At 40.5% G+C, this 26,089-nt stretch overlaps 2 protein-coding genes across 5 annotated transcripts in view; one reads left to right on the top strand and one right to left on the bottom strand.

Annotated features, from left to right (window-relative positions):
• Positions 1-26,089, bottom strand: part of LOC122567858 (protein grainyhead) — a 159,750-nt gene that overhangs the window by 126,755 nt on the left and 6,906 nt on the right. For all 4 annotated transcript variants that reach the window (XM_043726968.1, XM_043726969.1, XM_043726967.1 and 1 more), the window contains exon 3: positions 13,581-14,356. In XM_043726968.1, coding sequence (XP_043582903.1) covers positions 13,581-14,356 — 776 coding nt within the window. The remainder of the gene's footprint in view (positions 1-13,580; positions 14,357-26,089) is intronic.
• The window catches only part of LOC122567859 (zinc finger protein 467), a 263,949-nt gene that overhangs the window by 115,360 nt on the left and 122,500 nt on the right, over positions 1-26,089 (top strand). The gene's annotated exons all lie outside the window — the stretch shown is intronic.

Here is a 26,089-nt window from a genome sequence, read left to right on the forward strand (position 1 = left end):
ATCGTGTGTGCACGTCAAACGCCAGATCGAACCTTTTTCTTTCGGATGTGTCGTCGTCGTTGAAAGGTGCTGGCTTTCCTTCGATGTAGACTGTAGATTCTTATTTTATCGGACATTTAGGGTTAAAAAGGAATACAAAAGGCGTGTGAAGATTGTAGGGCTTTTATAGTCTCGAAACTCAGTACGCAACGAATGTAATGAAAATTGTTCTTGTGTTAATTCTATACGGTGAACGTTGAGATGGTATGGAGAAGGAAACGTGGAATTTAGAGGATCGTCGAGAGAGACATTGGCTGGACAACGATATATACGTAAGAAACATCGTATCGATCTGGCAATATTATCTAGAAATATTCGTTAATTTAGAAATCCTCGTAACTGTTACATTGTACATTTATATTTCCAATGATTATACTGCTTGAATATTTCTACCTCGATATTTCCAACGTACTAATGCGTTTCCTCTAAAGAATATATATCACGTGTAGATCTGGTAAACTTCTATTCGAAGCGATAATCAACCTCGATAAATCCATCACTGAATCGACATATACCGTAAAAGTCACCTACTCTATATGTTTCTTTTCCTTATGATCGCACTTTGTAGATCACTTCCTCACCTACGCGCCGCGAGATCACGTAACAAGGAGATAAAGCCCGTTTGTTTTTCACGCGAACCGAAAATGCGGAGGTGTACTATGCCGTTGCTATGCAAAACGTGTGGAAAATGTGTGCGAGTACCGTTTTGGTAACGAGTGGGACGCGTTCGTACATAGAATCGTAACGGAAGCTAACAGAAAAATTTCCTGTCGTATACTTGGTCCACTTACGATTATTAATAGCTCGTGCTATGACTTTCGAACGGTTCTATCTGATTTTTAATCCACAGGTCGAGCCACAAGGCCATCCTATGATATTTTTCTATTTATTATTTATAAGTTATTATTTTTTAATCGTACGATCGAGAATACTTTCTGTTGCAACGATAGCTGGCAGATACAGTTTCATTGATTGATGTTTGAACTATCACTTTTTTGTCCGCGTTTATACACTCCGCGGAACACTATTTTAAAATGCCGCTGACTCTCAGTTTTATGGGTGTTATTGGCTCGATCTTATCTGTTGAATCTACGCTCCGTTTAATAAGCGTAGTAGTAGCTTATGATAGATGCTTTTACAGATTCAGTTTAATCACGCTAAACGCCAGTGTGCAGGGCGTTGCCAGCGAATGAAATCAACGCGCTTAATCGATACATATTGTTGCGTGTAATCGACGGAATCTACTCGATCAATCAATTCTTTTGCAACCGGTATGGAAAACAAAATGACAAGGACTATTTCTTGGTAAACCAATCCTCCAGACTGTAACTCGAAAAAGTTATAGAAGCTTGTGCTGTTAAGTTAACGACAATTATCAGATAACACTTTCAACTTTCCTGCAAAACTATGCTATAAATTTCTATCGATATTTCTTTCTAGCCAAACCGGAATTTTAAACGCTATAAATTGCTCAATAATTCTGAAAACCTACAAATTTCAACGTTTCCTTTTTCCATTCGACCACTGTTAATTATCTCTTACGTGACGCTTTAAATTTCCACGAAAATTACAGGAATATGGAAAGACTTCATAAAGTCGTTCAATAATTCCACAATTTTACAAATATCAATGCTTCTCTAAAACCCACCCTTTCTCAATTAAACCACTGCTGATCGTCGGTCATCTCGATACCTTAAACGCTGAAGAAACTTACAAGAATTAACGATCTTCGCGCAGCAATCTTTTAAAAAATGGTGGTCCAATAATTCCGAAAATTTTCAAATATCGAGGTTTTCCTAAAATCCATCTACTCCTCAACCGAGCTATTTATAATTATCAATTATCTCGACACGTTAAATTTCGAAGAAAATGGCAGAAAAATGCTAAAAATCTTCGCACCGCGATTCCTGTCAAAAATATTTCTCTCACCTCGATACTTTAATCCGAACGACAATCAATTTTTAATCTTTAATCTTCCAACATAATCGTATACGTGCAAAGTCTGTGCGAATCTGCGTATAAATCGAGCTTACGAATGTCACCAACATCCACCGCCACTTTCCACCCATGAAACCCAAATTTTTCCCACGTGTACGATTCGCGGATCGAGATTTCCACCGTGTCCAGGGTGAAGTCGCAAGAAACGCATCGCGATTCAGCTTGCAGAGTTCATCGAGGACCGGTATCGATCTGGAGAGCGCGTTGCTCGCGAGAGGATGCCGGGACTGCGGCCCTACGCTTGGGTATGAGTAATACGTTCAGGCATGTCCGATCTGCAGGTTCGCAGGCACGTCTCTGCCGAGTGAGATTTTTCTTGCACGCGCCGCGTGCACGCACGCACGCTCGCCGACCGCGCCACTTCTTTCCCTTCCCTTATTTCGGCATTAGTTCTTACCGGCCTAAGGCAACATAAGGACACCACCACGACGACTAATTGGAGTTCTTTGGCCGCCGGGGACGAGCTACGTGCATCCATTTCAACTACAATTAAAATCGTTTGGGAAATCGCCAGCTGGACGCCGGTCGTTCCTGGTGAACTGCCAGCTCTGCTATCAGGGGAGTACGCACGAGGTTGGAACGTGTGTCTGCACCGTGAAACTGATGGAGGGTTAATCCTCCTTTTGTATAATATAGATATAGAGAGTTTCCTTTATCCGGAAAACTCGAAATATTTCTGTAATCTGTAATCTGTAACTATGAAAAGAATGTTTCAACAGAAGCTGTTTCGCTGGGAAGAAGACATCGTATGGTGCGGACTATCTTTTTACCGGTCGAGTACAGTGGAGCAGATTTTAACGCCAACTTCATTTTTTTAAACGGAATGATATATTTTTCCGCTGCAAAAAGATATTAATATGTTTCTGTCGAGAAACCATTAGTTCGGTGGATATTTTAAGTTTAATTTGTCAAGTTTAACGTGCGAGAGATAAGAAGTGGTATTTTTGTGTTTATCTTTTCTGTGCCTCAGCCTGGAGTCGGTTAACCGGAGTTCAGGGAGATACATTCGTTAAATCGGATATTGCGATGACGTGAGTTCGGACGAACGGAGTTGAAATAAATCGAGTTCTATCGTATTGTATTTTTATTAGCCATGAAAATATAATGTATTCTATAAGCCAATGCGATGTCTTAAAAAGCTGTTACTGCTAAATCGAGCTGAAACGCAGATAGAACGGTATATACGAAGATGATTGATTTTATTATACGGGCCTTTCAGGAGCTAGATTGATCGACTTCGCTTTTTATTAATTTGCGAGTTCCATTGCATAAGTGCACGATTAATATTCAACGCTTAAGAAACACATAAGTTACTTCCAGAAGCTCGTTCATCACAAGACAATGATATAAGCGATAGAAAATTCCAAGATAAATTTAAATCGCAGTCCGCGATTATGATATCTACGCTATTAATTAAAGTATCTGTCTAGAATTCCATAAATAATTCTCGACCATTACCATTTTCTACTTTCTACGCTACCATTTCACATAGAAATCGTGTCTCGCGAACCAATAAAAGATCGCGCCTCTGTAAACAAAATTGAATTCAAATGACAGCTGGCGGATCTAGGTGAGATCTAGATACGGAAAAACAGGCGAAAAGAAGTTCACGAGCTGCGTGTTCGACCGCGAGGAGATATGTCGACACGTGGAACGCAGGCCTGGCCTGTTATCTCGCGTATCGTAATCAGTCAGCGGCGCGAACAGAATTTGTCTTTGCGTCAGCCGATTTCCATTGCTGAATGATTACGATACGGTAGCGACCGGATCGCCAGCCAACGGGGAGAGAAAAAGGGGCGGAAGGGGCGCGAGGGATATTGGGAAATCTTATTTCTAATTTTAGTGCGTGTTATGAACCGATAGATCGTTACGCTCCGGTGATCGTAATAACCGACGGTTTGTGCACGGGTAAAAAAGTGTCTGATCAAAGTTTTTTCGGGAAAAGTACTGGCGTCTCGTTTCATATTTTCTGCTCCATGGTATTAAGTCGTATTATGAGATCTGTCGTTTTTGCTCTAAATCTCGACGAGGTTCTCGTAGAACTTTTTACCTGTCTGCATAGTTCCCTAATTAATATAGATCTTTAACGATGAAAATTTATAGACAATTGACAGAATGATGGAAATATGGTAATTATGTGTTTTATACATTGCACAAAAACGAGAGAGTTACGATGACGACGATGCCTGAATATTTGTTGGCAATAGGTATGCACCGGTTCTCGTTTATTTTTCCTTTGTTTATCAGCAAGCTGTGGATGTAAAGACACAGCGGTCGCCTAAGGTCCGAAGATAGTTTTTGATACATAAAATTTTCAGCAAATTCCAAATTACGGAAGATTTTATAAGTTAGAAACAGAAGAATTAAATTCCATACAGGAAAGTGTTTTGAAAGACGAGAAAAAATATCTTTGCACTTTGTAATTTTGTCAGTCTCGCGGCCACGAGGCAAATACGTTGAACGATCTAATAGATATGTTTCTAGCTATTTGTTGGTAGGTTTAAAATTGTCTGGAAGTCGCCAAGTTATAAATGATCATCGTCGTTAATTGACGGTCATCGTTGGAATTTGAGAAAGTAAGTTTCACCGGCAAAGTGACTTCCCCTGTGATACTCTGATAGGTCGACACGCTGAAGACCGTAAAGGATAAGGATATAATTTCTACGAGGAAAGGATGTTAACTTATTGCACGCGGGGATGTTAATTTGATTTACATATGTTATCGATTGCAAAAGATGGGGATCGTTGCACCGGTTGTTGCGGCTTTTAAGTACCACGTATGGCCGAGACGTAATTACCATTTACCTATATTTACCCACGAGTAATTACTGTAATTTATTTTCATGTAGGATAACGCTTTAGTAATCGTTTTTATCGTTTACTAGGAAACACTCTTTCTCTCCTTAAAGTATATTCAAACTTTCAAACTTTATATTCCTCTTAAAAACCGTACAAAAATTCATTCTCTTTCTCTGTTATCCAGAGATGTTATGAAGTATCCTTCAACCATAGATCTCTATTCGTTGTCTTAGAAATCACAAAATACGCCCGTTTCTTCGAGTAATCCGATCCGACCATTTTCGATCATGTCGCAAGTAAACGAATTTACATGAAACTTCTTTCACGAGTCGGCCTTCCTTTGCATTTAATCGTTCTTCGATGCAACTCAAGTGACTACTTCCCTTCCAAAGTACAGGACTCATCCCTATTCTAACCAACCCCGTCTCTACAAAACCCAATTAGTTGCAAATTCACAAGAAACAACGCAGACGCTCGGCCCAAAGTACTCTTCAACTCTAGAACTCGAACACTTTTGCGAAAAGTCACGAAACTCGCTCCTTCCTTTTCCAAATCGTCCGAGATTAAACGGAGCTTGTATCAAAAATCAGCCGGCGTTTCATTTTTAATCGCCGTTCGATCCAATCGAAGCGACCTCTTTCATCGGGGAATCGAGTCAGCTCGTCAGACTTTCATCGATCGATGAACCAACCGCGACATAATCGTTTCTTCTGGACATTGTTCGAGAGTCAGGGGCTCGCGTCCCCGGAAGCCGCAAAAACTCGGGAACCGCGCATATATGTATACCCGCGGGGAGGCGGTGAACGCTGAAAACACGACGGATCAAAGGCGCCTCCGAGCGGCGCAAGAAGCGGGTGCGGCGATCCGCGAGGACAACGAGACGAGGACAGAGAGCGAGGGATATGTCCGGTTTACATTCTGCTTTCCGCGAACGCGAAACTTTTTACCATGATGCACCGTCATTACGGCAATTTGCCGCGCATACGAAACGCGGCCCCTGGTTAAACTCGAAAATTCGAGCTGCGAGCGAGCGAGGAGAAGCCCCGCCATTTCGTTCGTTCGTTCGATTGCAATTTGGTGATCGTCGTTGAGCGGATCCTCTTGCGAAATTTTCTGAAACGTTTGTGTTTTTCTTTCTGTCGTTGTTGTACCGATTAAAAATTTTCTTCTTCTCCTATTCTTTGAATAGGCGCGTCGCATCGACAATACGATCATTGGCGAAGGTTTTCGCGTGTATCTCCTCTGGGACGTTCGCGCTTAATATCTTGTACCTTCTACTCGCTAAACTCGACTCTTCTTAAGATATTCATTTTTTTTTTCTTATTTGGATGAATTATACAATCAATTCTCATTGAGAATTATAAGTAAATTTTTCTGGCGTGGTACTATGTCGTGTTTAATAAGTGTTTATCGTGTGTTTGATTCTAGTTGAATCCAGTGCTTGAATCTGAAGGGTAATGTCTTTTTAGCCTGCGAATCTGCTCCGACGTGTCAAGTAATTGAGTAGCTAGTGGGTTTTGGTGGTTGTTAACTCCCATGTTATATCTATCACCAAATTTGGATATTTCTTCTTCGACTGAAGATACTCATAAAATTTCGAAATATTCTATCTATAACGTGCACAAACTGTACACATCGATGGTTTCCAACCATAAGCGTTCGAATACTTTGGTGAGTCACTGCGAATATATTTATTTATAGTTTATTCTAGGAAGAAAATATATAATCTATTATACGTTGCATGCAGGCATCGCATTAGCATCTGGCGAAGGAAAAGGAGAAGTGCGCGTTGCGAATCTCGGGTCGAAACGTTTGCGAGCTGGTCGTAAACGCAGACACGGCCCGCGGGGAGGTCTGTCAAATAAATAATCCGCCGAAAGCGTGTACACGGCACGGCTCGTGCCTGTATTGTTCCCGTGTGACGTCACATCCTCGAAAACACTATTATTACAGGCCCTGTGCACCCACCTTCGCCGCATTAGCATAGATTACGAGCGCTCCCCTTCGAGCGGTCCCGTTTTTCTTCGGTCAGATCGCGCTTCCATCGCGGCGGATTTATTAAACGGAGGCCATTTTCTGGTCCCCCGCTAGGCTGCTGCGTTACAGTGTTCTTCGTTGTTCCTCGGGATCGACGTTAACGCAGGTTCAACGATCTTGAATCCTTATTACAGCGAAAGAAGATTCATTTCCCGATATTCCACTCTTGTCTTTTACACTGCGTTAGGTAATCGTCGTTTGGATAAATTAACTTTACGTGTCGTTTGCTCTGTCGCCATTTACGCTCCATTTTGAGCGAGTACCAAATGCTTTTCGATCTTCTTTGTAATTTTCTATCGCGCGTTTCTAAAAATTTCAACAACCTTGCCACCTTAAATTGTCCAAATTTAATCCCAGTTTAATCTCAAACGAGAAAATCGCACGAGCATTTTTATTGTTCGTGACGATCCACAAGGCGATTTCGATGTCTTTAAAAGCTTCAGCACGTCGCACGTGGAACTTATATTTTCATTCACGTATGTCAAATTTCTTCTTTCTTCTAACGCAGTTGATAATCGAATTAATATGGCGAATTCGATAAGCGAAAGTAGCAAAATGCAAATCTCGAAGAAGATTCCATACGTAGCAACGTAGTAGTTTTCGAATATTTTCTTAGCTCGTCATGCGTTTGTTTAAAAATGCGTTCAAACGCATTCCTTTCTTATTTAGATATCCAGAGAGAGAGAGAGAGAGAGAGAGAGAGAGAGAGAGAGAGAGGTACAATTAACTCATAGAAATAGCTGGACAGCGGCGGTGAACTTTCACGTTAATTTAATTACAGACCGCGGATCGGCTATAATTTGGCTGATTGGAAAAGGAATGCGCCGGCAGCGAGATCTCGCGAGTGCCTTCGCGTTAAAATCGCGACGAGTGGACTGACGAAAAGAAAAAGGAAACGCTTCGTCGCCTTGTTGCGAAACTTTCGGTTCGATCAAGCGGACAAAGAATGTTTTCTACGAAAAAAGCAGTTTCCTCTTTTTCTTTTCGTGCGTGAGAGACGCTCGTCAGGAACGTTAACCAGCGCACCGTAATTTCGTTGAAGGAATCGCGCGAAATATATGCAAATTTCACCGCGGCCGGTCCCGAGCATCGCGCTCTTCGTCTCGTATTTTAATTTTATGCCGCGTATCGCAATTTAGTTTCGTATTTCTCAACGTTCGACCACTCCTTGCCGCACCACGAATGTATCAAACCCCTAAGGAAGTCGCGACAGACGCTTGGTCCACGTAATTCTTCGATAATAAAATGTCTGAGAAACGCGAAAAATAAAAATCACCGGCAATTTCGCTTCATTTTGTCGATTAAACGAAATTCACGTAAACACAGACGGGATAATTTTATATCGAGACCGAAACGATAATAAATATTTTATTTGCAGAGTCCAACCGTTGATAAAGAAACGAATGATACGTATTTATGTAATTTTTATCCAGTGGAAGTTACACCGAGTAATAATTCATTCCTGGTTTCTGTAATGTAATTCATTACAGGTTACTGTAATGCAACGAGAAAAGTGAGGGAAGTCCAATTCCAACTATCGATCATTACACTTCGTTCTTAATAAGTTTTATCGGACGAAGCAGATATCCGAGTAAAGTAGACGATATATTCTCTGTCGTGATTTCAAAATGTGAATGCTTACAGTACCAATCGACGCTAAACTATGCAGAGAATAATCTTGAAAGAGCCGAGAGATTCAAATCAAGCGACGATGGAACTCCTAAATGTAGTTCACGAAACATCTATATGTCTAGTCGAGAATAATATTAATTTAATTCTTAAAGAAACCGAGAAATTCGCGTCAACGGGTAAAACAATTGTCTCATTAATGATTTTAAATAACGATAAGAAAGATAAAAGAACAAAGTGACCCAAATAAAATGAGCGAAGAATGGCGAAGAGAAATTGGCCAAATCTATTACTTTCCCCGGAATAATATTAATCAAATATTCGATACACCTTGACCGTCGTTTCGAAACGCTTACTCCGAGAGTCAACGACTTCGATCCACGGGTTCATAAATATGCAAGCCTCGCGAAATTGAATGCATTAATATTCAATATGCCGTGACACGGCGATTAAGCTCGATAAACAAAGGCGGACGAATTTTAATCAAACGCGACGCATCGAAGCTTCCCGCGGCGCTTTCGTCTCGCGACAACAAAGAAGGACAAAATGGTGATAAACGGTGGCCGGGCAAACTCGATGGCGCCGCGTGCTTCGAGGTCGAATTAACATCTCCGTTGTTCCGCTCGTACAGTTATTCCCCTTGATGCGGCCTGCCGGATTATCGATAGGATTCAGCCGCGACGAATCGAGAGTTCGGCTCGGATTTCGTAGATGCGAGCGTTTAAGCTGCGATATAAGTAGCTTACGGAGAAATACTGGGAAAAATCTGATCTGTAATAGCTTCCACATCAGTCGCCAGTCTTTTTCACCCATTTTAATCTGATTATCGCCTTCTCATCGATTGCGGGTTGATCGTTCTTTACGAAGATCCGGAGGAAGTATGTTCTTACTTGAGGACCACCGGAGGAAGATGTAAGTAAATAACAATAAGCGATAGTAGATAAAAGTAAGTAATAATAAATTTTGTTTGCAATTTTTGGACAGTGTGTTTGATGGTTAGAAGAGTATCTTAATTATTGTATGTAATTGGCAAGAAGATTTTTTAAATCCTTTTAGAGATCAACTTTGGTCTGTTAAGAAAACTGAAATAGCTGATAAATCTACGAAGTTTGCTAAATTTTCGAAATATCTGAGGTCAAATAAAAGGGGAGAAATTTGATAATGTAAAATAAATGAAACGATTCTAAAGAATCTTTTCCTCCATCAAAAGAATCATTTCTCGGCTCGTGTGTTCACGCTAGCAAAACCACGTTGCCTCGAGGTAGAAGCAAGCTTTCGAGCAGACAATTTGCCTCTTTTCCCTCGAAACATTCCCAACAAGTTTTTCCTTTCCTTAAATTTTTATGACGTGAAAGCGACAGAATTGTCGCCGATGGTCCCTTGTCGCTTGTTACCGAATGGTGAACGGAGAAGAAAGGATTGCGCGGAATTTGGTTTCGGAAATATTGAAAATATTTATAATAAACGAAAGAGCGAGGAATAAAAAGCGAAGAGAAGCAGACGGATAGGCGTAGATAGAGAAGGAAACGCATGGAGATGAGAGAAAGGCGGGGAGAGAAAGAGAGACACAGTTGTTTTCGAGGCCCCCAAGGCCTCCACGTGCATATCTTACGACCGATTAATTGCAGTTGATTTTTATTTGTTGCAAAAGAGCAAGGTGTGCGGCGACCGGTGTGTTTAATGGTTATTTGTTCGCGATATTTCGTGGTATGTATGCGTGTACTGTATACAGATCGTTTCTAAATGCGCGTTACAATGTGAACCGAAAAATTGGAACGGCGAACGAAGATCTCTCATATAGATAGAGAACGTTATCTTCGTTAATTTTGATATTTAATTATGATACCGTTCATCGATCGGAAGGCTGTAGATTTCCAATTTATAACTCTTTATAGATTTCAGGAAAGGGAAATAAATTATGAAATTATGGCGTATCGAATTCCTCAAATCGAAAGCTACTGGTCAGTAGCCTTCCTTTTCAATCACAGCAAAGCGAGGACTACTGATTTTAGCTTTATCCGCAATCTGGCAAAGTCTTAAAAGCAAAAATAAATTACTCTAGCGACCGCGGCGCTCACCACTGTATCTACCATAAAATTCGCGCTAACATTCCTCCGCTAAAAAGGCAACTTTTTATTTTCTTCGCCCATAAATACATCGTTCGCCACTTAAATTCTAGAAATATTCGACTCCAGGTTCTCCCGTTGTAATAATTTTTGCACTGCATTTTCTCGTTCCTTCTGTTCGGTTCTTTTTCGTTTTATTTTTTTCTTTTTCCTTTTTTTCTTTTTTCGGATTGTTCATTGTGTCACGGATGGCTGGTCAGGCGCGCAGTTTAATGCGCGCGCGCGTTCGACATAGCGCGGAAGAACGTCATTTCTAAATATACTAGGCAGAAACATTGTTCCTCCGTTTAGTGGTGTTTTGCTCGCACGTGAATATATGGAGATACGAGCGCGATAGGGAAACGTTACAAATTAGTTGATCGAGATCTTAATTGCATTTTCAGTTCGACGGATCCTTCGGAATAATTCGCGCACGGGGTGGTACCCGTGGAGTAAGCGGCGCGTGGATTATTTATTCGACGTTCTCACGCGTGTACCGTATGATTCAGGTGCAGCATAGTGGAAATTGGTGGGCAATTTTCTCATCGAATACGTTGCTCGTTAGAAATACGTCAAGCGAAAATAAACGACGTTTTCTGTCTATCGACAGAACAGTATGATAATAATTAACGAACGATCGACGAACCGATAGCGATAATTTATAATTTCCCGTGTTTAGTAGCTTATTCAATAGTCGGACAAATAATTTACAAGCATAAATGTAAATATAAAAATTTAATTATAATTAAAAATTGAAAATTTATAATCGTAAAAATAAAGCGAATAAATTGATAAGACCAAGAAAGAAACATAACGAACGATGCTTTTTTGGAATGAAGAATGAACGATATTTTCTTTCGTTCGTTAAGTTGTAACATGTATTTCCTCTGCTTCCTCTATTTATATATAATGAATATAAAACAGCAGGAATTTATGGTACAGTCCAGAAAATACTACATTTGAAATTGTTTAAAAATTGTACCGTTCATATTACTATGATAAACTATTGCCTTTTGAAACCATGGTTCTTGTCTCCTAAAAATATCCATTACCCTGGTACATGTTGTATCTTATCAAACTAATAAATAAATTATTTTTTCCCTACTTCTATACACTATGCTATTCCTTGATACTTTAAAGTTGCGCCGCCGTTTCAGTTGTCCGGCTACAATACTACTGAAGCGTATGTAGCGCCGCTTTAATTGTCTGATTACGTCTGATACTACTGACGCAACTGTTGCGTCTTTGCTTTCTTGCATTCAATAAATCGACTTCCACTAAATATCTCGTACCCCCTGTGTATATTTTCGGATCCTGCTTCAAACTTTATCATCATGGTCGTGACGATAGATTCTCATTACTAGACTGCGAGTTTGTACGCATTTATAGAAAATTCGTATGAGCAAAATTGCATAAAACGCATACAACGCGAGGAAACATATAAGATATCCAAAATACAATGTTTTTTGCAATACTTGATAAGCAAAACAATATTCCACTGAGATTCTACCTTCTTAAATTAATTTTCGTTCGTCGCCAATGAAACTTCAAAATGTTTCGTGCAACGCATGCGATATGTTCATAATAATCATGTTTCTAAAAAATTGTCCAATACTTTCATAGAACCGATGTAAAATACGATCAAATAATTGCAATAAGGCCAAACTGACAAGCAGAACGACCGATCGGCAATGGCGAACGTCCTTGCAGGGCACACTGCGTCTGCGTGACGCTGTATAGGCACGCGGGCGCGAGCAACACGGCGTCCTAATAATAAATTCTACGCAGCAACGTGACTTATCCGCGACCGTGCTCGCGGGTAGGTGTGCGCAATAATTGTTAATTGTCGACGCTGATACACGAGGCCGATAACGTTCGCCGTTTCAACGTGCTCACGCTCTCTCGCGCGCACACAACAGAGCTATTCGATTTTTCCATGCCGGTGAACAGGCTACTGTCCACGTGCAGACACTTTCCTCGCTACTTTACGGCTTATTAAGGCGCGACACCGTGCAACGATACGTTACTTGCTCGATATAGAGCCGCCTCGAAATGCTCGTACGCGATTCCTCGCCACGCCGTGACTCGTTCCGCCGCGGAATTTCATTTTTCCATCTCGTTAAATTCTACACGTACGATTCGTTCCGTTTTCTGCGACGACGAAGCTCGTTACTTTAAGCGGGCGAGGGAATTTTTGTTTCTTAAGATTTTGCAACATTACCGCGTATGCCAATGTTAATTAATATCTGTAACGTTATTTAAAATGGATCAACGCTTTCGCGGTTTCTTGCGTATTTTTGGAATAAACTTTATTCGATGACATTTTACTTAATGCAGCCTTCGACTTCGATCTGGCACAGATTCGTATAATGTGACAACGTTTTTTGATACAACAGACGCGATACGACATAACAAACAAATGTAAAACGAATGTCATCGATTATCATAATGAGACAGCGTGAATCTTCATCGACTAAGAATATATCTAAATTCTTCGATAGAACGTGATTTCCACTTTGCTAAAAATACTTGAAAGTACTTACATTTCCATATTCCGCCACATCATCTTAATCTTTGTATTTTCTCAGAAAACACGCAAGGTTTCGATTTGTTTTCCTAACAACCAAAATCTCCTTCACCACCTAAGAGCTGCGAATTTTTATGCATTTACAGAAACTTTAGCGATGCAGTATGCAAACGTATAGTATGCACATAACGTGCCAAAAATATATAAACCGTCCTATGCATAGTATCCATTATAACATTTAACCAACTAAGGGAATCGCTAATTAAATTTCATTCTTTCGACTATACCCACGAGAACATAAATAGTATTGTTAAAAAATGTTTAGAGCGGTATGAAGGCTTCGCTAAGTTTCATCCTTTAAATTGTATCCATAAAACAAATTTACTGATATTTATTTACATAAAGATCCGCACTGGTGTCAGTAACAAAAATCATTAAACACTTACCCTGCACGGAGGGAAGCAGCAGCGGCAGCGGCAGTAAGAGTGAGTTGTTGAGCAGCAGCAGCTCCAGCCGCAGGATCAGCAGCGACCAATTCCGACAGAACCAACACGGTAGTCGTAGTAGTGGCCGCCGCACAATTTGGAACCGTTGCGTTTACAGCATGGCGAACACTGGGTGGAAGATCATCCTCGTGTTGCAACTGCAGTTGAGGATAATGATGCAGATGTAACGCGGTCGTGGCCGACCCAGATCTAGGTGTAACACACGTGGGTGGCAATAATCCAGCTCTTGTGACTGCCGAGGGTGGCGACGGAGATGGCGGTGATGGTGGCGGTGGTGGATACTCGACCACTTGAACGCGATCCGCTTCGTTCTCGTAGATGATCTCCTTGTCGTGCGTGTACATGACGGTTTTTTGACCGTCGTTGTAAATTAAATCGATCATCTTGTGCTCACCGACGCTCAGCGTCGTGTTGGCGGCCGCTGCGTCGGTGCCAGGCGTCACTCGGCCATCGGCGTCGTCCGTCGCTCGTTGCTGAACGTCGTCCGGATCAGTTTGGATATGTTGTTGCTGTTGGTGGTGATGATGGTGATGATGATGGTGGTGACGGTGATGGTGATGATGGTATTTTGGATGCAGAGAGTGAACCGTCGCTGGTTCGTGCAGGTCTAGGACGTTCACTGGCTGCATCGTGGCCAGCAACACCTGTTGCTCGCTCTCGTTTTGATTCTGGTTGCTCAGCGAGGAGGACGCCGGGGACACTGGCCCCTCCTGCACCTACGATAGCAAAGATTTCCATAAACCAGTGCCTTTCATTGGATTAAGCCGACGAATTTGGGGAAGCTCGGGAAAATTTCGAAACTTAGAAATTTGAGCGCTTTCAAATTTAGACGTTTGTAAATTTGGGCATTTGAGAAGTGGAAAGTATTGGACAATTCGGGAATGTAGACGTTTGGGCTTTCGGAAATTTGCGCGCTTACGAGTTTGGATGTTTAAAAACGTTGGTAGCCAAAAGTTTGGACATTTAAAAACGTGGAAGTATAAGAATTTGGACATTTGAAAATTTTAGAATTTCGAAGAAAATGTTATTGCGATAATAAAAAGTTAGGGAAAGTTATCGTTTGTAGCGGCGAATTATTATATCTGCGATAGAACTCTGTTTACATAAACTTTTTTAGAATATTTTTTTAATCTGTATGGTGATAATTGTTGCCTGTACATCGAAGTGTACAATATTTTGTCACCGTTCGTTGGTTTCGAATAGATACACGAGCAAGCCAAACAGAATGGCAACTTTATTAAACGTTCTCCTCAGTTTTTTGCTAACCTCAACCGCTGGCGAACGTGATGATAGCTACTCTCCTAGAGTTACCTCTTAGTAGTCGTAATAGGAATATTCAAAGAAACTAGACAAGACGACGAGTTCAATTATGGTACTTGCCTTTTTATTTGCTACTAAACCTCTCCTTCTGTCAAGGCTCTACCATTAGCGAGCGCGAGTACGATTACCATAAGCGATTAGAAAAGTTCTGAACACTGCGAGGAAGTTTTCACACAGATTGATCGGCAGATTTCTCTTCTCTGACAGAAACTCTCTTATCGATATACCTTTTGTTTTACACAACTCTAAATTATTACTTTCTTCGTGTTTGATCGAAACTCCGACATTCGTCGTGTTCTAACATTTCCGATAAAAATTAAAGTTAAAACTCAGTTAACATCTCTGACTCTCGAAAATCTTCAACCATATTTTTTCTTTATAAATACGACGTAATCAAGATTCCAATTAAAAATTCATAAATTAAGTTTTTCTTCGAAACCTCGTTCTACGATACAAAAGGCTAAAAGAACGCTGGTCGAGTTCAAGGATGTTATCGAGAATAAAAGATGAATCGTCAACCCCTATTCAGCTTAGGGTTTCAATACTCAGTCGCAAATTTTCAAGGCAGATTTCTTGACGAGGGTATAGCCCGAATACTCTACAGAGAATCACAGGTTCCATGGAGAATCGAAAATGGAACTAATCCTTTGTCGACAAGTGACAGGAAAGGTAAGGACAGCGTTCGTGAAAGCTTTGAAGTAGGATACACGAAGCCAACATGCATGGTGCGAGATTAGAAGCTTATATAAATAACTAGTTATATAACGTTGCGTATGTAGGCTTGTGTGTATCGATAGACCTCTGAATCAAAATAAATAAAGTACTATCACGAGATATCTCTCGTTAGAATTTTCAATAATCAGTAGGTCAGATGCCTGTAAGAAATTCGTATTCCTGTAGGAATCGTTGTCAGATTTATTTCATTCTCTTAGTTATTATAACGAGTACTTTACTGTAGATACTCTTTCTGTATATCACTGTACCTTTAAATTTTACATAAACGTACAATCACTCGTAATTTATTAATTTAGCACTAAAATAATCTCCAGCGCAATCATGATAAAAGCCATCATCAAGAAAAGTCACATCGATGAATGAAATTTCATCTCAGTATCTTTTCTCGGTGTCTTTCCTCTTTGCTTTAAACATCAATAAATTCTAACAAATACAGTTCGATATTGTATCATCATTCTGTGTTGAACAAAGAATGTCAGAGTGATTATTTTATTATTATTTCGCGACTAAATGAAAAATTATTATTCCCAATGGTTGCGAGTAAAATTAAATTGTAATGTGCGATTACGAGACGATAATATGGGATGAAGAAATTCGTAAGGGATGAAATTTCACGATAGCCCCTGTAACGATCCATGGATCTCTAAATCCGAGATCCAGTCGAGCTTCTCAATTACGCGAACGTTTGCCAATTATCGATAGTCGCGTGGCTTCCACAAAATTATTATTTTATCGAGGCACGGTTCGCCGGTTTTAGTCACGGAAATTTACATCGCGGTACTTTATGTCGTAACGACAGTTTAACATTTTCGAATGCTAATCGACCGGCAATAAAAATCCTGCTGGTTAATCGCTCCATAGAGACCAGTCCAGCCGAAGTCGAGTCGAATAATAATTAATCCCCTAGGTGTCTGGTAACGCGTCGATCGGCCAATATTTTTTATCGCGCCAGCAAAGATCAAAGTACCACGACGTCCACTCGACTTTCTAACGGAGTCATCGCGTAAGTGATCCTTTTTCGTCGCGAAATTCAGGGAAGAACTCGCCGCGTTACTTTCATTTCCGAGACGAATCTAAAGTTGGCTAATATTAAGCCGGGTACTTAATCGCGCCGAGGGATCGCGATTCGAAAGCGGCTCCATCGCGAAAAATCTCTGAACCGAACGATCGCGCTCTTGCGATTTCCTTGATTCGTGGTCCACTGGTTTGAGATTGTCAAGTGACTATGATCGATCGGTGAACAAGTTCGCTTCAAGGATTTTCTGGTCGAAGGGAGCGTGAAGTGTTAGGTTCGTTGTTCGAATTCCTGGAATTGGTCTTTTCAAAAGCTGCACGATTCGTTGATAGTTTCGAGAAAGCTGAAAATATTTTGACAGATAGTATGCCTTTGTCCGAACAAAATGATATATGAGGAATCAAAAAGTATTGGTGGAATTTTTTGACGATACGAGCATCACGACTGTATATTCAACAGCATGAGGAACGTTTATAAAAATAGTTTAAATTATGAAATTAACCAAAGATGAAACCAAAACGTATCTTGTATGATCATGTGTTGTCCATTATCTAAACTATGATAAACACAAATTTACATTACATTACAGAGATATTAATGATCTTCAAAGTTAGCACGTGTGATTCTTAAAATGGACACGTGAAGTACAAGACGAATATTTCTACATAATATTCTCGTAATCGGAACATTCGTACGAACAGATAACGTCGCCGGTATTAATATACGCGTGATTCTATCCTGCCACGTTATTCGATAAACGTTCTCTCTGAACAAAACGCGATAATATTCTTGAATAAATTTGAAATAATAAAAACTCGAGATGGAAAAATTATCACGAGTGCATCTCCTTCATCTGATTACACGACTAAACATGCTCGCACAAAGAGAGGATGCAAAATGCTTCTGCTCATACCACGACTAATTCCGTCATTTAAAAAAGTGGCTAAAAAAGGAGTGGAAAGAAAGACATAATAAAAGAGGGACTTAAGCTCAGAAAGTTGCCGCCGTCTCGTGAATAAGTGTGTCCCATCACGCTAACGACGTCGTTTGGAATTTCCCACGTGTCGTCGGTTTATGGCGGTTTATGGCGCTTTCCAATGGAATCAGGCCGAATTACCGCGAACCTTCTCTCTCTCCCTTCTTCACATCTCTCGAGGAGTCCTCGGACGAACGAGCGTGCAATGTCATTTACGATCGTGCACCGCCCATTAACATAATTAACAATATCGTGAGTCATCTGTTTAATATTCGAGTTTCACTGGCGGCAAGTCACCGTCGTCGCCTCGAGTATCGGTCAGACAACATGATAAGTTATTTTTTTTTCTGGGAATACCCGGTACAGTTTGTTTCGTGTCTAACGGGTTGATTAATGACATTCCAAGTTGTTAAGGCTGAACTTATTCAAAAACTTTTTTCAGAATGTATGTAATATATTAGATACGCTCCTTTTTTTTTTCTTCTGTTGCCGTAATAAATCGTTTAATCTTTCGTACTGCGAGAAGTTTCGAAAAAGTTTCGATATCATCGATCAGAATTTCTAGCTTAATTTTTTGTATTATGAAATGCGTTGGACATCCTGATTAATCGCGTTAAACGCCTTTCAATATACAGAGATCTGTCGGTAATTTACCTTTACCATAGTTTTGCCCAATATCGTTCAAAAACTTCACAGCTTGTAAAGCCATCTTCCAATTCACGATCACAATCTTCTCCTTTTCGGAGTAAAATTTCTCACTTCAGAAACCTCCACCGAGACGTGTTCAGAGAATTAACTGCAACTTATTCCTATCCGAAACAAACTTTACGATTCCAAAAACTGCCTCCACGAGAATATACCACCATGGTATAACCATGGTCAATCTTATGAAATACTTGTCAGAGTGCGAAGAATTAATCCTCGATTGATTTAATCCGCCAAAGGCATCGCTCGAGCAGGTGCGAAGGCTCAAAGCCCAGTTCACTTTATACTCGAAACACCCTCCAGTTTCACTGGCTCTCCCAAACGAGTGTGCGAACGGTAACACTCGTGATAACAGATAGGAAGGGTGGCCGATGTTTGACGAATATCAATCAGCTCGATTGCGAAGCCTCCCGCGGTCATGACATGACGTTAAGAGCACTGGTCGATGAAAGCGTATACCAACTTCATTCGAAATCTAATCGCCGATCGCCAGGAAAATTTATCTCGGTCGTCCGAGCGCGTTCATTCACATGCAGTCCTGCGACCGAATCTATTAGTTTTTACGACGCTCTACACGCGCCAACTCGAAAATGACATCGATGGATGAAAGGGAAGAGGATCGTTAGAAAGGAAATATTCGTTATTTATCCTGCTCACGAATACGCGTTTTACGGTTTCCCAGAGCTCCTGCTGGATGTTATCTCGGGATTATTTATTGAATAACTCGTACACGACCGGGTGTCGAACGACGGCCTTGTACCATAGATTCAATCTAGTATCGCTGTCAAGGTAGAAGATTACGTAACCACGGGCATCGTGATAGTACTTCAGAGGCGTGCTGAGAGTTATTAGACGGTAATTGGCCTTGTACCTGCTTGTGCCCTGACTTTCTGATTCTTCCTATCTTTTTTCATTCCTCGTTAATTTCTTTCTTTTTTCCCTTTTTCTCTACTTAGTTAATTCCGTAATTGATTTCAGTGAACAGCCGTAAAATTTTTGTCCGGTATAGCCATCGAACGTTCCTCGTTGTTGCGTAGGTTCGTTTGGAACCAGCGATCTTTAATGGTTTCGTACTGTCTCGTTTTTATTTTTCCTTCTTAAATTTAACACCCAAATTGATTTCGAACGGTTTTCGAATCTAACTCTCGGATGGTCTACGAACAGTCTTTGTCGTGTTGGGTAAGTTGGCTTAGAGCGTTCATTCTGTTTCTTCTTTCTCTTGGTTAATTCTATACCTAATTGATTTCGAATGACCATCGAATCGTGCTTCGATGCTGCGTGAGTTCGTTGCGAGCGAATAATTACAGATGACTTCGTTTGGATATCGACGTGGATAGCGATTAAGAATGAAGGATAATTCAGGTTATCAGGTTCTGCGGGCAAAAGAGACTGGATAGAAGCAGCGTGGTTTACAACTTCATTCTCATCGTGCGGTAGCAAGTCACGCGGCGAAGATAGGATTCCAATTGGATCGGATTGGATCGGAACGTTCGAGAAGTTTGGTTTCTCGCGCTGATTTTTCCATTTTCCGTGGTTACTACATTTCCGTGGGAGAAAAAGCAGTCGTCGTAAAACATGTATAAACTGCCGGGAGTGGACATTGATCCGGTCAGCTGATCGAATAAAAAGCGATGGTTAGAGACCAATGATCCGCAACGCGAGCATGGAATAGACTGAATCGAAGTTGGTTAGAAAAATATCTATCGATATCATTACGTCTCTGTCGCAAATAAAACCAACGTAGCGTAAGCTATCGAAACTACAAACTAGCTTCCTAAAACGGAAGGGCGCAGAAAAACTAACTTATCGCTATCCGCTACAAGCAAAAACAGTTTGCCGATTTGAATTTATCACTCAGCCTAATTATCACCGGAAAATCAAAATTTCTCCAAACTTTCTAAGCTAAGTATAACCTCGTTCGCTAAATTCTAAATCTTCCACTGTACTTTAGTCTCCGACCTCATTACGCGCAAAAATTTCAAACTTCCACTCGTCGCTGAACCTTTCCGATTACTGGGATTACCATCCCATCAAATTTTTCGTACCTTCAACTCAGTCATATTATACAGAAAAATTGTAAACTATTTTCTGACCCAATTAACACCGCGCGGTTAAAATTTCCCGTATCCTAACTGCCAATCACATTACACCAAAAAGTTACAAATTGCCACTCGTCGTCAAATACAATTAACCACCCTGAAATGGGAACTTCTCGAATTTTGACACGTTTCGATCACGTTGGAGAAACAATTTCCAACCCGAGGTCAAAATTGCTCGAATCGTAGGCCGGATCACGTAACATCGAAAAGTGACAAATTTCCAGTCATCGCCCGACCTGATCACTGTCCCGAAATAAACATTTGCCTAAAACCTTGCCTTCTTGCGATTCATCCCGCTCCCCTGCATCGATTCCTTTGATAATAATAGGAAAAAGGGGCGGTAGCGGGTTCGAATGGAGTTGCCTCTTCTAACCACCTTCTAACAGGGACTAGCCTCTGTTTACACGCAAGAACCGGCTGATAATAACAGTTAATTGGCCTGCTGGCCGTGAGAGACTGTTCCAGGTCGGACGATACTCCTTGGCTCGTCTGTCGGTCGAGCGGATGCGCGACCGCTGCTCTCGCGTCCTCGTCGATTTCTTCTTGCGGGTCGCGCGCGCTCGCTTATTGCCGATCACGTCGTTGGAATACGCAGCTGCGCCGCCAGCTCGAAGATACGTGGAATCGTTAAGGGCCTTTCTTTCGCTCTTCCAAGCGGTTGCGCGCGTATACGCGTCCTAGCTCACCGGAGAACCTTCATTGTTGCCCGCGCTCGTCTCTTTCTCTCTTGCCTCGTCGTTCCACGCAGCATCCCCCTCCGCAAGACGATGTACACGATCGTCCAAAGGTTTTTGCGATACGCCGTTGAATCCTTGTTATATCGGGCCGCTCCTCTCTTCTCTTCTGTCCGGGCATCCAGCTTCGTCCGCTCGCGGAACACCTGTCAGAGTTTCTGTTATTGCGGCCCCGTCGCGGTTATTTCTTCCCGTTCTTTCCTTCCATTCCCTCGATTTCGACTCGCTCTCCATTCTTTTTTTTTTTTTTTTTATTGTATTTCTCGCCCTCTTCTTGGGTTTTGGCTACGCCGAATCTTTTTCCTTTGGGTTGACTTGCGTCGGGTACGTTTGCAATAAGTTGCGTGGAGAATTTGGAATTTTGCAAAATTTTTAGGCATTTCCGGCGATTCTTGGGCATTTGGAAGGTCAGACTCGAGAGTTGGTAAATTTCAATGCTTATGAATTTGCGCATTTGCGAATTGAAGCTTCCGGGAACGTGATTTTGTAAATTCACGCGATACAACTTCAATTCTCCTTTCGTATCTCCTTCTATCCCTTTCGTTCCTATTAGCGCAGCATACCACTTGATATAAATATTTCCGATTACATTAGTCCGTGGTACGCTTTAATTGCATGCGCCATAAAACACATAAACTTCTAAAATAAAAATACGTTATCGTCGCGGTCTGTCAGTCGCGATCTTTCCAAGCAGCTCCCATTAAAATACATTTTTGACTCTCGTGAACGTTCAATTAGCGGTTTATATTGCGGTGGAAAATCATTGTACAACGTTAGGGCTGTTCTGTAGCCACTCTGAATGGCTCTTATAATTGTTTATAATTGTTTATTAGTCGCGAAGAATGTGGATCCGTGCGCGTTCAACTGCGGTGTTAAGTTTCGTTGAATAACGAAAGTGGCGCAACTATGATCCGAAATAAATTACTGTTATTAATTATATTCATGTATTTACGCCCGGCGACTTTCTGTCGCTATTTCCAGTCACGGTAATCATGGAAATACTGTGTGCGATTGTTCACTATGCGTTGTTTATTTTTTTTAGTTTCCCGTTGGCGTATCGGGCATCGTGAACGTGGCCGCAGGCGAACCAAGCTAAATGGAATTGCTAGAAACGCTTGTCGACGATCGTATCACTATATCTCCATCGTTTATTCCCCTTTTTTCCCCACGGTAAACATGCTCGCTATTTCACTTACGCTTTATGCAAATCTTTTTCGGCTCGGTTTATGGCCGTTGAATTACACACGTTCTTTTTTCCAACCGCCAGTCGTAGAATTGGAAATTTTGTATTAACAAGCTTCGAGATATGTGGGTAAGCGGAGAGTTGAGAATTTATGGGCTTGGAAAATGACTGAGATTATTTGAATTTGAAAATTTGGAAGTTGGAGTTTTGCAAATAGGACAAACCGAATGTTTTTCATATTTGAATATCTGAGAATTTGGTTATTCGAATTTTTGGAAGGAAAATCTGTGTACTTGAAAATCAAAATATTTCAGATTTCGAATATTTGACAATTTAATTTTCATAATGTGTCAATTTGGATTAATTTCAATCGTTGCAGATTCAATATTTTTGGATCCGAAATATCTTTAAAATTCGAACGGTCGAAAGTTCGTTGGGAAGTTAAAAATCTTTCCATCCCAGTAACCGAGACACCCCGTAAATTCTAAACCTTAAAAATTCATTCATTCAAGATTTCTTAACCAACAGCCAGCCTTAAACAGTCGGCGGAAAATCATCGATCGCTTCGAAGGGTTTCGCAATCGCATTCGTCTGGTGATTCCGTTCATCGAACGTTTATTATCATTGCAGCATCATCAATCACAATTTAAGAATAAGAAGCAAGAAATATCGTTGACACTCGGACACTGCGATACTATTCATGTAATTAGCGCGTATACCGAACATCCGACCAGAGTGTACAGAGCAATAAATCATTTTTTTTTCACAATATCTGTAGTTCGCGTTGCTGGTAGCTGGAGAGGAAAACAAAAATTCTCCTACCGCCATTATCTTTGATTGATATCTCCAAACAACTCTCGCTAACATTTCTTGCTACCATTATTCCGTTCCCATTATACACTACTCAGAACGGTTAGAGCAACGCTTTTTACTAGAGGAAAAGTAATCAGTTGCTCCTGTAATCCTTTTGGAACGATTCTCGTCATTGCTGATTTCATTGGTTGTATATTTTATTCGACGTCGAGTCGTCCTTATTATAATAAGTCTCACCACTAGCTCCGGTTCCGAATACGAGCCGACAGAGCACTAAATCTTCTGTATTATTCCTACGAATCGGTTTATGGGGAAATTCTGCCTCGTTTAGTCTTTTTAAAATTCGCTAAAATTAACGCGGTATCGCTAAAAGCGTAATATATATCAATTTCTGTCGAAAATAACGTCTCCGAAAATAAATTCTCCGTTGAACCTTCAACTGCGTGTAACCACCGATATTGAATGCATACAGCAGGAATAAATATCATGCGTTCCTTAATTGAAAGATCAGAGAATTTGAGAGCCGGGCAGATTGAAGATTCAGGTATCTGAGAAATGGGTAAGTTCAAAAATTGAAAAAGTGGAAAGTTTGTATAGCAGAGTATTTGACAATCGGAAAGTTTGCTAATCCGAACATTGGAAAATTAGGCATTTTGAAAAATCACCATGTTTCTGTATTGGTGGTAAATGAAACATAGTACGCTCAACACAAAGTATTCAACATACCAACGAAAACGAGTAAAGAGAATAAAAAAGATCTTGTATAATACGGCACATTGAGCATCACCGTCGACACGCATTAAGCTTCAAAAGCAGTGAAAGGGTTAAACACAATCTTTTCCCATTCCCTCTAAAAAAAAAAAAAAAAAGAAAGAAAAGAAGAATATATCTTAAAAAATCAACAGGACGAGAAGAAGCAACAAAAAGATTTTCTATTCCCCCTTTCCGACACTGCGTGGAAAAAAATCGAATAAAAAGTCCAAGTTGGGAGTCTGGCGGATTCTATTAAGTAATCTCTGCCGGTTACTTGGATAATGAATAGCACGATCGGTGAGTGTGCGTTCCCTTCGACCCAAGTATCAGGTATACGCGAAATCCGGCGAGTCATCGTACACAGCAAAATCGTCTTCCTCCTCCTTCTCCTCTTCTTCCTTCTTTGCCCGTGGTTCGAGACACGGCTTGGTTCGAGACTCCAACCATGAGTGGTTATGCTCGCACGAATGGACGACGACGTACCGCTCGCCTTCGCGAAAGAATGTCGGTATTCGACGAAGATTCTGGCCAGGATGGAAAATCTCGCAACCGTTCTCACTGTTCGATCGCAAAGCGAAAACGGAAAATTTTCCATGCAAATGGAGATTCGCCTCACTTCTCGATGAAATTTCTGGTAAAAATTTAGAAAATGGGGTTTGACTAAATTTTATTTAAGTTAGGACGCTAAAACTATTTAGATTTACTGTCTTTTCTTGTTTTATTTTTTTTTTCTTAGTGAAAATATGCAGATGGGTTTGGCAAAAATTAATCTTTTTTAGAAATTAAGGATTGGTCACTTTGAACATTAGGTAGTTAATTTTTTTCCCATTCGTTTAGGTCGATGTAGGTATAGTTTTACTGTCGACGAGGTTTACGTAGAATAGCTTTGACAAAAGTTGTTTAATATTTTAATCGATTTTACCAAGCGTCCGTTCATTTTTATCTAATTTTTATGAGCTGGACAAAAGCCATAAATCATTGTAACTGACTCAGTCATGCGCGAAAAAAGAAGCAAGCGTAATTATTTATACCCTTCGACATAAATGGGAAAATTGATTGACGTTTATTGTGATGATCGAAGGGATATGTATGAAGACTTATTTAACAAGATATTTCTATACTTTTAGACTGTTATCGCAGCAACAAAAAAAAAAGACAATTTTTTTTCAAGTATTACTCGCAGACCTATCAACGCAGCCTCTTAAATACTAAATTAATTCCTTATCTTAATTATAATTGCATACCTCTGTTACGCCAACAAAAAATAAAAACGAAGTTCCACATTCTTAAACGTTATCTTAATTTCTTATCTTAATTATAATTACGTGCTTCTGTTACGACAACAATAAAAAGTAAATAAAAGAAATTGCACGTGTTGAGTTACCAACGCAACGACGCAAATTCCACTCCATTGCCGTAAATTGTATCACCTCGTTCACGAACCAGATTAAGCGTAATAATTCCAGCAGGGATTTGGTCTCCGTAATGTCCGGGGGCCCATAAGATTCTTAGGGGAGCCGCTTAAACGGCGGTCTTCCCATTGTCGAGCAACGCCACGCAAATAACGGGCTTTCGTCCTACAGAGTTTCACTTTTAAGCGACAGGTATACTATTGTGAGGTTAAAAACCTGCGGCCAGGTGACAGTAAAAATCTTTTCAGGCTTCTCTGTGTCGAGGAGTGGCCGTCCCAGAATGATATACACATCACCCTAGACCGATAAGCTATTGGAATTCGTTTAGATTTTTCGAGGGTTCGGCCTCCGCCTCGAATGGGACACCATACAATCGTCGAATCATTCTTGGATCCGGAGAAACTTGATTTCATCTTCTTTTCGAATCTTTCCTTTCGTGCTTTCGTTAGCGTCAATCGTTGTATACCTTTACAAGATTTTCTTTTTATCTTTGTTTCTTAGATCGTTTTTTTTTTTTTTTTTTTTTTAAGAAACTACCGTGTCTTTCTTATCTGTTTCTTATCCCGTTTACTTTAAAAATGCATTTAAGAAAATCCTCTTTGAATTTTGTCTTGCGGCGCGCTAAGTTTGCGAATCCTTTTTCTTATATAATTATCTGTTATAAATATATGAATTAATTTGTTGTTCGACATGTTCTTGAATAT

This window comes from Bombus pyrosoma, linkage group LG5, assembly GCF_014825855.1.
Source record: "Bombus pyrosoma isolate SC7728 linkage group LG5, ASM1482585v1, whole genome shotgun sequence".
Classification (NCBI taxonomy): Eukaryota; Metazoa; Arthropoda; class Insecta; order Hymenoptera; family Apidae; genus Bombus; species Bombus pyrosoma.